The 12,710-nt window shown below is 55.1% G+C and overlaps 1 protein-coding gene across 2 annotated transcripts in view; it reads right to left on the minus strand.

Moving 5' to 3' along the window:
• Positions 1 to 12,710, minus strand: part of SCUBE1 (signal peptide, CUB domain and EGF like domain containing 1) — a 138,906-nt gene that overhangs the window by 18,477 nt on the left and 107,719 nt on the right. For both annotated transcript variants that reach the window (XM_028115512.2, XM_028115511.2), the window contains 3 exons: positions 10,569 to 10,691; positions 8,230 to 8,346; positions 6,566 to 6,688 (listed from right to left, as the gene is read on the minus strand). In XM_028115512.2, the coding sequence (XP_027971313.1) occupies positions 6,566 to 6,688; positions 8,230 to 8,346; positions 10,569 to 10,691 (363 nt within the window). The remainder of the gene's footprint in view (positions 1 to 6,565; positions 6,689 to 8,229; positions 8,347 to 10,568; positions 10,692 to 12,710) is intronic.

Here is a 12,710-nt window from a genome sequence, read left to right on the forward strand (position 1 = left end):
TTCTTTTTTTGGTATGAACATGCAAAAGTTAGGCCACGCTCTCAGGATACAAGCTCAGCAACATAGCAAACATCCATGACCAAGGCTTGTCCTCCCTGCCTCAGGGCAATGCCTTGGCTAACGTAGTTGGAGCATCTTCAGATCTCGTCCTAGAATCACCTTTATTATTTTTTTTATTTTTATTTTTTTAAAGATTTTATTTATTTATTTGAGAGAGAGAGAGAATGAGAGAAAGCACGAGAGGGAAGAGGGTCAGAGGGAGAAGCAGACTCCCCGCTGAGCAGGAAGCCGATGCGGGACTCGATCCCGGGACTCCAGGATCACGACCCGAGCCGAAGGCAGTCGCTTTAACCAACTGAGCCACCCAGGCGCCCCCTAGAATCACCTTTAATCTGAGGGTACCACATGCAGGATGACCCCCACTGAGAACTGAAAACACCCAGTATTTTCTCTGCTTGTCATTGAACGAATTATGGTATTTGGTTCCTTTATCCTTCTCATATTACCGCCGAGCAACTCCTACCCCTTCCTGACAGAGAAACTCATCTCTGTGTGTCTGTACTTCAGACGTGCTCATATCCAAAACAGATCTTTTGGACATTCCATACCAAGTCCTGACTCAGTACTGTTGGTTGATGGCACGCATCTTAATAATGAAGAGACTTCAAAAATTCACATGGAAACTCAAAGTAAGTTCAAGAATAGCCAGATCAATCTTGAACACAAAAAACCAAGTTGGAAGACTCTCATTTCATGATTTAAAAACTTACTATAAAGCTACATTAATCAAGACAGTGGGATACGGGCATCAGGACAAACGGATCAATGGAAAAGAGAGCCCAGAAATAAACCCACACATTTATGGCCAATTGATTTCAAGAAGATGGCAGGATAATTCACCGGGGAAAAAGAATGGTCTTTTCAGGGCGCCTGGCTGGCTCAGTCGTTAAGCGTCTGCCTTCGGCTCAGGTCATGATCCCAGGGTCCTGGGATCGAGCCCCGCATCAGGCTCCCTGCTCGGCGGGAAGCCTGCTTCTCCCTCTCCCGCTCCCCCTGCTTGTGTTCCCTCTCTTGCTGTGTCCCTCTCTGTCAAATAAATAAATAAAATCTTTAAAAAAAAAAAGAACGGTCTTTTCAACAAATGGCACTGTGACAACGGGTTTTCCACAGGCAAAAGAATGAAGGTGGACCCCTGTCTCACACCATATACAAATTAATTCAAAACGGATCGAAGACCTAGGTATAAGAGCTAAAGCTATAAAGTTCTTAGAAGAAAACAGCTGTAAATCTTTGGGACCCTGTATTAGGCAGTGGTTTCTTAAAAATGACACCCAAACCACAAGCAGCCAAAGAAATAAAATGGATAAATTGGACTTTATGAGAATTAAAAACCTTTAGGCTTCAAAAGATACCATCAAGAAAATGAAAAGACAGCTCACCGAATGGGGAATATCTCTTGCAAATCATGTATCTGGTAAGAAAGTCATATCTAGAGTATAGGAAGAACTCTTATAACCGAATAATAAAGACAGATAATACAATTAAAAAAATGGGCAAAGGATCTGAATAGACATTTCTTGAAAGAACATCTACAAATACTCAATAAGCGCATGGAAAGGTACTCAACACCCCTGGCCATCAGGGAAATACAAATCAAAACCACAATGAGAAACCATGTCACCCCTCCCTCCTCAGGATGGCCATAATCAAAAAGTCAGGAAACAGCAAGGGTGGCTGAGGACGTGCTGAAATCGGAACCTCACACACTGCTGGTGGGACCTCCAATGGCGCAGCTTCTTTGGAAAACAGGCTAGCGGGTCCTCAAAAGTTAAACCCAGCATGGGCGCACGACCCAGTAATTCCACCCCTGGGCGTACACCCGAGGAAACTGAAAACATATGCGGACACAGCAGCGTTCTTCATGGCATGCCCCAAACTGGAAACAACTTACACGTCCGTCAACCGATGAGCGGATAAACAAGACGTGGGCTAAGCAGACGGCGGGATATAATTTGGTTGTCAAGAGAAATGAAGCAGTGACACGCACTATGACGTGGGTGAACCTTGAACATATTACACTACATGGAATAATAGGGCCCCATGTTATACGATTCCACTTATGCCAATTGTCCAGAACAGGCGAATCCATGGAGACAAAAGTAGATGGTGGTTGCCTAGGGCTGGGGGTTGAGGGAAAATGAGGAATGACGGCTATGGGCATAGGGTTTCTTTCTGGGGTAATGAAAATGCTCTAAAATTCATTGGGGTTGTACAGTTCTGTGATTATACTAAACACCACTGAACTGCACACTAAATGGGGGACTTGTATGGCATGTGAATTATATCTCAATGAAGCTGTTAATAAAAACAAAAAACAAAAGGAGGAGAGATGACACTAGGTTGGATTTACAAGAAGTATCCAGGCTGGAATAATGTCCTAAGGGACTCATGTTGGCTCTAGTGGCCAAACCTGTGGCCATCTCTAGGGCATGTTCCGTTGCTGAAGATCAAGGGTAGCTCTGTATACTGACAGCTGTAGTGTTCAACTTAGTGATGCTCTGGAAACAGAGAGGTTTACTGCCCGTAACCGAGACACCACGGTACGAGGGATGGAAGTCAGAGGCAATGTCTCCTGGGTCATCACGCTAAATGGGCTGCTCTGACCGTGATCCCTAGGCAAGGACTTCCGACAGACAGCACAGAGACACGGATCCATGGAAAAGGCGTGGGGATTCCATCGCAGACACACTGTGTTTGCCTTCCTACTCTGAGAAGGAGCCAAGTGGAATAATCGCGTTGCAAGCCCCCTGAGGATGGTATCCCAGTGAAACCAGGATGGCCCCCGGGACCCACCAGACCACCTCACTTGGGCATGGGCTAATGTTTCCTTTATGACAACTCATCCCAGGGGGGACAAACCAGCTGTGGTGGTAGACGAGAAGGTGAGAAACTCTCCCAGGCCAGCAGAGGAGATGAGCAGTTCAAGGCTCACCTGCAGTCAGCAGAATCCTGGGTAAAGAGTAAAAACCAGAACAAACCCTAAAGGACTCCTTGAGCATCTCCAAATGGATTTGATGGATTATAATTGTGTGCTTATAATAGCATATTTACTTTCTGGATGAATTAAAGCAGTCGCTTGTTGGGAAAAACGGAGCACTCGTAGGAGCTAAAATATTACTAGATCCCGTGTTCCTTATTTGGGATAGTCCAACTTATTTATTTAGCAATATGCAGACACCTTTTCCTGGGAGGGTTATTCATAAATCACTCAGAAGTTTCACTGTCTTTTTACTCCATATCTTTTGGGAACACAGAAGTGGATTTTTCAGAACTTACTACGCAGTCACAACTTACAGATCTTGAACTGGGGTTCTCAAGAGAACCCCCGGAAGCAGTCAGTGCACACAAACCAACTATTTCTCAAGATTCTCAGGACAGGCAGAAGATGATACATAGGGACGGCTCTCACCCAAGGCCACTGGAATAAATTCTCCTTGATGTTTGCAACCACTGACTTGCACATGCTCCTTCGCAGGCCTTTGTTCTTGGTTCTTCGGGTCATGCTCTCCCACCTTACACGTTTAAGATTATACGCTGCGGATCTGCTCTATTATGCTTCCCTCACCAATGATAACTGGCCTGGATCTAGGCCTTGCTAGCGAGGGCCACCATCCTAAATCTTTAACATCAGTCCCCCAAGCTATTGCTGGGGAAATCGGTATTGAAAGCTGGTATAAAGTACGTTACACAAACCTTATTAATTACGACATTCTCTGTGGGCAATACATAGAAGAAGAGAATGCCCACGCGCTGGGAAAGGTGGATTCAGCTATCTTGCCATGTAGCTGACTAGTTCTCACAGCAACACCCCAGACAATACCCCTACAGCTTCACTGAAGTGGATCCCAACTGGTACATGGGGTCTGGCTCATCAGTGCCCCCTGGGACCACAGCTGATGGTTCTGGGGGGCTACTAGACTGTTCCAAGTACATGGCTCCCCCAACCCCTCAGTGAACGATGCCATCTGCAAACCATCTGCGGACAGAATTCCCTTCCGAGGGACACAAATGATACCTGCTGAAGCAGACCATGGAGGCTGTCAGTCCCATCCATAGGAATCGGGCAGCTCCAAGTGGTCATCAAAAATGTGCCCCTCGCCTTGGGCGCTATAGTAAATAAGACAGCCCATGGCGTGGTGTGGGGGGCATGCCGAACCAGGCTGACTTCCTAGGGCAAGCACTCAGGGTGACAGTGATAACTTGGATTTTCTTTTGACCAATCAGGGGGGTCGTCACTGCCAGCCCTTCACTCTGGACCTGGATTCACAGCACAGGTGAGGTGGGGCAGTCCACGTCGAGGTTATAAGGGAAAGCAGCTTGCACACTGATGGCAGACTCAGGGAGTTGGTGGAACCAGTTTTCTTGGTCAGCCCTGGGAACTCTTGGGTCTCGGGTGTGGAGGGCCTTCCAGAACCTTCTAAGAACACTTTCAGCTATGCTTGTTCGTCTCAGTCTTCCCAAATCTAGTGTCCAGAATGCTAACTGCTTCTATGTAGTCACCACAGTCCTAGCAGATGACTTAGGAGAAGTGCGATAAAGTCACCCTGACTGACAATCAGACCTCCACCAGTGACTCTTGGAGCAGGGTCGGTGGCCGTGTGAGGACCCAGACAAGCCCCAGTGGCCGCTCCTGCAGCTCTGACAGAGGGAGAGACGACTGGTAGGGTGCTGAGGATAAAAGCGCTCCTTCCCCATACACCTAGAGAAAGCCTGCTGGCCCGACAGCTTTGGGAACAAGTCAACACCAGACCTAGCACGACCCTCATCAATCAGCAGACATGCCTCTGAAAGCCCGTCCAACCATTACTTTCCAGGCTCGGAAAGTCAGCAAACTGGTGGCAGATTCCCAGGCAGGCTGGAGTCAACCCATCCGGCCTTAGTTCCCAGCACAAGCCATGCTCCAGGAATGCACACCACTTAATGCTTCCTCTCCAGCACAGCCCCAGACAGCCTCCTCCCTGCAACTCCAGACGAGACCAGCGGTTGGCTTTGCTCACCAGGACTGCCTGAACAACACAGCGGTCCTTACTGAAGTAAGCAATACTTTCAGCTTTTTGGTATCAGATGCTAAGTGATGGTATCCATTCTTCGATACTCTCACTCATTCATTCAACAAATACTTACTCGGTGCCTACACTTGCCAGGCTCTGTTCTAGGTGCTGGGGATATAGCAGCGAATGAGACAGACAAAAGTATGTGCTCCGCTGTGTAAAGCATATATTACATATATGTATATGTCTAGCCGTGGGAAGTACAATGGGAGAAAAGAAAACAAGGAGGTGGGGGGTAGTGGGTGGGGTGCAAGGAAGGCCTCCCAGAGCGAAAGTGAGAGGGGCGAGGAGCCCTCCAGGCCGAGAGGGGAGCCCTGGCACGGCCATGTCAGTTGGGGGTGGGAAGCAACCTCGAGGTCACTGAGGCTAGCGTGGGGTGGACGAGGGTGAGGGCCGAAGGCCGTTAGGCCAGGGTCCAGTAGCCTTTGGGCCATTCTAAGAACTCTGGCTTTGCTTCCACATGAAGAGGAGTCGTGGAGAGCTCTGAGCAGAGGCGGACACATTCGGAGTCAGATTCAAAAGGCCAGCTCTGGGGGTGCCTGGGTGGCTCAGTCGGTTAAATGTCTGACTCTTGATCTCAGCTCAGGTCTTGATATCAGGGTCGTGGGTTCAAGCTCTGTGTTGGGCTCCACGCTGGGCGTGGAGAAAAAAACAAGTTTAAAAAATAAAATCAAAGGCTGGCTCTGGCTGCCCTGGGGATGTTAGGGCATGGCAGGGCAAGGATCTAAGAGCCATTTCGGGGCTGTGGCTCCAGCATCCACAGCAGGCCTGGCATGTAGTGGGTGACCATGTGTTTGTAGAACCAATGAATGTGGGGGATTGTCCAGAACTTGGCCTGGAGCTGCCCCAAGTCTCCGGAGCCCACCAGCAGAGGACGCAGGAACCCTGCGCTTGCTGGGAGCGCCCCCCCCTTCCCGTCCTGGACCTTGTGGGGCCGGTGGCCTGGGCAGGTGGCGGGGCTGCGGAGACCCAGGGGCTCCCCTCCAGACTCTGATGTTGCTGCAGCCCGAGCGGCCACCCTCTCTCCTCCCCCAGCTTCCTGGGCAGGACCAGCGGGAGATGGGGGCGTGGAGGCCTCTGTGCCCTCCGAGCTTCTAGCTCCTCCTGAGCCCACAGCCCTAGCTGCACACACTGACCCCCAGATCTTCACCTCTGTGTCCCCCTCCCCCTGTGGGTCCGTTTCTGTGCCTCTGGCTGGCACCCAGCACGCTCCCCCGCCCGCATCCCCTCTTCTTCTGCAGGTCCTCCTTCCCATTAGCCCCATCCCAGCAGCAGAGATTCCCTGCCGAGAACCCCCCTCCCAGGCGAGGTAGGCCCTGCGTTGTTCACCCCATGCTCACCCCGCCCTGAGAGGTCACTGCCCTTCCCATCCAGGCACCTGGCGGAAGCGGCGGAAGCCAGCGCCCAGGCCCTTCTTCAGGGGTCCCAGCGGTGGCCCACCCCAGGGCACTCACCCACACAGTCCTTCCGGTTCCAGTGGAGCCGCCTCCCCGCGGGGCAGACGCATTCGTAGCTGCCCTTGGTGTTGACACAGCCCTGGTCACAGCTCCCGTTGTTCATGCTGCACTCGTCCACATCTGGAAGCACAGGTGGGAGGAAGGGCATCAGGGCAGGAGGTTGGCTGGCAGGGCAGGGCCACCCAGCACCAGAGGGCCGAGAGTCCCCTGACCCTGCCGGCAGCCGGCCACGCATCAGATGCAGACAGGCGGCCGCACGCGTCACACACAGGAGTGCACACACACGAGGCTGATGGACACGGACACCGACCCCTCCCCCTCCCCCAGGAACCCCAGCCGTTTGCCGACCTCCAGCAGCTGCACCCAGACTGGGGGCGGAGGGCAGAAGGTGGCACAAAATTCAAGTGCCAAGCAGGTCTCGCGAGGCAGGGGCCGTGCGGTCACTCTTGCTGGGACTTTGGACAGGCTGTTTCCCTCTATGCAACGGGCCCCAGGGTGAAAGAAGCCACTTCCAACCCTTCCTGCCCTGGCCACCAAGGAACCAGAGCACCCGCTGGAGATGGAGAGGGGGCTGGGCCACACTCATGCTGGGGTGCCTGGCTCTGAGCATCTGGGCGGCCTGCAGTCGGAGCGGCAGGCCCAGGGGAGCCAGTGCCCAGGTTTTTGAGGTCCCTCTAGAAGAATCTGTAGCCCACCTCAGGAGCCCATTCCCCCCCCGCCCCCCAACACCAGTTGTGCCTGATCACTTCACACCTGACCACATCCGACCTGCCCAGCTGCCCAGCAGAGGGAGTGTGGTCTCAGGAAATGAGGAGACCCTCGGACCTCGGGGCCATTCTTGGCTCCCCCACCTCCACTTGCCATGCCTGCACATCTCCAAGTCCCATCATCTGTAGCTGAATACTTCAGAACCTTCTCCTTCTCTGCACACCTCCCCCGCTGCCCGAGCTCAGTGGCTCTGGCTCTCATGCCTGGAACCCTCTCCCTGCTGGTGCCCTGGGTTCCACTCTCCTGAACACGTGGCAGCTAGAGTGATCTCATTACCTGAACGTGCCCATGTCACACCCCTACTTAAACCCTCCAATAGTCTCCCATTGCACGAGGAAGAAAACCCAAATCACCTGTAGGCCTCACAAAGCCCTGCTTCCTCCCTGTCAGCATCGTGCACCACATCCTCCTTCCCTCATGGGGCTCTACCAGCTGCTTCTGGGTCCCTCCGTGCTACCTCAGTGCCTTTGCATATGCTGATCCTTCTGGCATGCTTTCCCTCATCTTGACCCAGATGCTCCTCCTTTAGGACCCCCCCCCCCCATCTCCATACGCCGCCCTTCTCTGTTGTCACCCTCTCCCACTGGGACGAATTGTCTGTGGGATTCTGTGTAGTGGCCATCCCCTGTTCTGGACCGAGGTTCCCTTGTAGCTGACATTTCTGGGGCCTATGCCCACAACCTGGCCTGAGGCCTGCCACCTAGCTGATACTTGCTGCTCCCTGCCCCCATCTTCCCACCTTGCTCTTGGCTGAGCCCCTCTGCCCACCAGAACCTGGCCTTGCTTAGGTCCCTTCCAGGCCCTCTGGAGTCAAGGTCAGGGTCAGCATAGGTGGCCATGCGGCCAGGCGCGTGCCTCAGGGGGAAGGTGGCCCTGGCGGGCGGGCTGCAAACCTCCGCAGTGGGTTGTCCCATAGAGTGTGTAGCCACGGTGACACAGGCACTGGAAGCTGCCTGGGGAGTTGATGCAGATGTGGTCGCAGGTCCGCTCGAAGGAGCACTCGTCGATGTCTGTGTGGCCACAGGGAGACAGTGCGGGGAGGAGTTTCAGGGCGCTGGGTGGACACGGCCTGGCACTCACTCAGTCGCTCAACGTGCATCTGCACACAGACAGTCCCTGGGCCCCCGAGGCTTATGGCACAGCTGATCCACAGTGAATGTTGGCTTCTGGTCACAGCCTGATTTTCCAGTTTGTCTCCATTAACCTTATGTTTCTGGGTTAGAAGCCATTTCCCATCTTTTCTGGAGGTGGGCAGGGTGTAAGTACTTCGGATACAAGTATTATGTCTGCCATTTTAATATCTCACATTCAGTTGTGATCAGGATGAATGTTTAATCCTCATCTACAGCAAATTGATGGGGGCTTGCCTGAGGAGACAAATGAACTGGAACATGAAACCAGGCCTTCTGGATGCCGACCACAGTGTGTTTTCCTATCACTCCAAAAGATCTCGAGAAAACAAGGAAAACAGCCCAAAGAGAAAGGGGTATGGGTGGGGGAATACTCTACCCATAAGGGATAACAAGAAAACCTTGACAGTATGTGAAATTCGATTCTGAGCTTCCTGGCAGCCAAGGTAAAAAGGAAAAAGGGTCACAGGGTGCATGTTACTGGAAAGGAGGAAATGAATCGCATGCTCCTAGAAGACAAGTCTGTCCTGGCCATAAATTCTGAGGAAAATGGCTCTCATAGGACAGCTGATGGCTCCTGAGGGCAAAACAGCCACTGACCCACCTTTCCATGGGCACTGTAGTTGGAGATCATTCTTTGAATATATTAGCTCATGTGACCACACACGTTGATGATATACGTGTGTTTGTAATAATTCTAGCACAAGGAAGGAATCACACTGTGGGTGCTCAAAGGAGGATGTGATTCCTCCCAGCGGGGGATCTGGGAAGATCTCCTGGTACTTGTGGCACCTGGACTAGACCTTGAAGGGTGGGACTAGCTTGGAAGGAAGGAATGGAAGTGGGGGAAGGGCACTACAAGCAAAGGTCGGGAGGGGGCAGCACAGGGCCTCCAGGGGAACGTGTGGAGCTCAGGGGGCTTGGGGAGGTGGCTGAGGTCCCCATCCCAAGGGCCTGAGTGCCAGGCAAAGGAAATTAGAGTCCAGGGTGGTGCTGGAGCAGGGCTGGGACATGGCCAGAGCCCCGGGGGGCCTCAGAGAGACGAGCCTGGTAAAGAGTGGAGAAGACTGGCTGGAGCCCAGAAGCAAAAACATCAGGGCCTCCTCCTCAGTGGTGGCCCACATGTCTCACGGGGCAGCTGGGAGTACAAAGTCAAGGGCCCCTCCCTTAGCCCTCCACAGAACTTGGCAAGGCAGATGGAGAAACTAAGTCAAAGTGTAGTGGAGTCTGGACAGGTGAAGTGCCCCCAGTGGGCCCTCACGCCCTAAGGGGAAGAGAGAGCCAGGAGACCCCTCAAGGAATGAAGAAGCTGAGCTGGGGAGGGGAAGTGACTGACTCGGGTCATAGGATGGGCTCAGGACAGGCTGGCCCTAGACCCTCCCTTACCAGCCTCTTGCTCTTGCCTTCCACCGTGTCCTTGGGAGAGCACATCCCGTGCCCCTCAGGGCCTCGTGCTGCCCCAGGGCCAGCCCTAAGCTGCACTGAGAGGCCCACTGAGCCATGTGCAGTCTGTCACTCCTCTGGGAAAATGCCTATTCACCAGTGACCCCTTCCCCAGGAAGCCTTCCCTGACCACTCTTTCCACTGCCCATCCTCTGGGCTCTCACTGCATCCCGGATGTCTCCTGGACTTGTGCTGGACTGTGATTCTTGGCTTCTGCCCAGACCTCACATCACCCTGGTGGCTCCTCGCAGGCGCCCAGGAACTCTAAGGAAGCACTGCAGGAGAGCGCCTGCAATGTGCCAAGCCTTCCACCAGGCGGCGGTAGCGCACCTCCGAAGCCTCGGAAGGAGGCCCGGGGGCCACCGGGAGGACAGGGTGCTGGAGCTGACCAGCTCTGCCACCGACTCACTGTGGTAACCATCCCCCCGGCCCCCCCCCCCCACGTGCTGATGCGCCTCCGGGCCTCAGTCTCCCATCCATAAAAGGGATGGGTTGGACCTAGAGTCATGAAGGACAGAGAAGGCGGGGAGGGCAGGTGCACACTCGGACCGGCCAGCGGGGGCCGACACACCCCGGCCCTACCCCCTCACCCCCCCCCAGGAGCCCGCGCAGGCCCGGGAAGGGCGGGGCGAGGCCGCCGGGGGCCCACGGGGGCTCACCTTGGCACGTCCGCTCGTCGGTCAGCAGCTTGTAGCCCTTGCGGCAGCCGCACTCGAAGCTGCCCACGGTGTTGCGGCAGAAGTGGTCGCAGCCCCCGTTGTTGGCCAGGCACTCGTTGATGTCTGCGGGGCGCCCAGCGGGCGGGGCGGGGCGGGGCGAGTGGGCTGGGCTGCCAGGTGGGGGGAGGCCCGCCCCCGCCCCTCCCTGCGCCCGCTGCCCGCCGCGGGGTCCGGTCCCCCATCCCCATCGGAGCAGGCGGCCCAGGGGCCTGGCTCCCAGCGGCGGGGGGCCGGAGGCTGAGTTACTGCCGCCTCCCCGCGTTGGCGAGCCCGGCGGGCTTTCGTGGCAAAGAAGGGGGGGAAGCGATGGCTGCCGTGCGTGGCAAGACCACGGGACGGGGGACGGGACAGGACGACACTCGGGGAGGCAGCGCGCCCTGCAGCGGGCTGGCTGCTTCCCCACGGCTGCGACCTGGGGCGAGCTCCTGGGCCCCTGGAGCCTTGGCTCGCCCGCCTTGGAAGAACAGCGAGAGGAGCAGATGAACTAACGGGTCCCGGGGTGCTGGTGCTGAGTGAGTGCTCAGTCAACAATCTGTAGGTTTAATGCCCCTGTTTTACTGATGGGAGGCTTAGAAAGGTAAGGGTGTTCCCGGGCTAGCTGGCTTCCCCCTCTAATTCCACCTGTTTGTTTGAGCTGTTTCTTCACTCAGCATCCAACGAACGAGCTGTGGCTGGACCCTGAAGGTCACCTGGCCTAACCCCATGCAATGAATGACCCCTCCCAAGCAGCCTGGCCAATGGCACATATCTCTAGTGGCGGGGCGGCTTTCTCCCTCGCAGCACTGCCTGTTGGCTGATGTATCACAAACGTCCCCCTGACTCCTGTGAGTTCCTTCCTGCCCCCCCCCCCAACCCCCGGCCCTGCTTATCTGGGTTTTGCTCTCTGGGTTCCAGGCCAGCCTGGACTGTGTCGTCAGAGACCTTGTCCCTGAGATGTCTCTTCTGACTCCACAGTTCCTCTTGGGCCCTGACCCCAAGGCTCCCCATGCTGACACGACCCAGCACGTACTAGCAGAGCTTTCAGAACGGGGTTCTCACCCTGATTTGGAGGGGGTGAAAGGAAGCGAAGGAAACCAGAAAGGACTTCTTGGAGTTGGCCCCCGGCCACATCTCAGCAGAGCTGCTGACTCAGACTCCTGCCCTCGTTGAGCCTGGCCTGAGTGTGAGGGCCCGGGCTCCCTGTCCTGTATAAATGGCACTGCCCAACAAGCAAGGTCCACCGGCCCCCTTTGTGAGGAGCCCCATGGAGGGGACTCTGGCCCATCCCAGCGACTCCAAATCCCGGATGGCACCTCACTTTTTTTCCCTCAAGCCAAACGAGCTAGACCTGACGCCTGCAGAAAAGTCCTAAAGCGGTGCTCCCACAGAATGTTCCCCAACAACAAAACAAACCCTAGGTGTGTGGTCCGGAGCAAGGCTGAGACGCCCCTGTGGGCAGTTCTCAGAGCTCCAGGGAGGGGATCTAGCATAGCACAGGGCCGCAGCAAGCCTGCCAGGGTCAGGCCCCAGAGCGGCTTTCCTGGGGGGATCCCTGCGGGACCAGCCTTTGAGGAGTGCAGGGCACCCAGCGGGCATATGCCCTGCATCTCCTTGCCCTTGGCTGCCTTCCCCCCAACCCCAGGTACCTCTACCCCAGAGACCCATTCATGTTTGCATGCTCTGGTGACTTTGGCACCAGGAGGGTGGCAAAGGAGGGGAACCTGAGGTGGTCCCCACTAAGGGAGGCCTGTGGGTCACCAGACCTGGCCCCGAAACCAGACCCTGGCCTCTGAATACAGTAGGTGCTCTATGTGTGCACACCGAGATGATCACTAAAAACAATGACTTCCCAAGTCGGGGGAACTCTGCACACGCGTGTATTCCAGGAACAAAAAGGCCTAAGGGTGAGCCCAGACCCTACAGCAGGTAGTCAGACCTGCTGGTGCTCACTGTTCCTACTGGGCACCACCTCATGCTGGTGACCAGGCCAAGCACTTTCTGGCTAAGTCTTGTGTGATCTTCAAAACAACTGGGGGACCAGATCCCCCCTTTTATAGAGGGGATTGCAGCTACACACAGCACCGTGCTGGCCCTGCAGCCTCC

Source organism: Eumetopias jubatus, unplaced genomic scaffold, assembly GCF_037043125.1.
Source record: "Eumetopias jubatus isolate StellerSeaLion01/CBP00866 unplaced genomic scaffold, mEumJub1_p1.0 scaffold_8, whole genome shotgun sequence".
In the NCBI taxonomy this organism is placed as follows: Eukaryota; Metazoa; Chordata; class Mammalia; order Carnivora; family Otariidae; genus Eumetopias; species Eumetopias jubatus.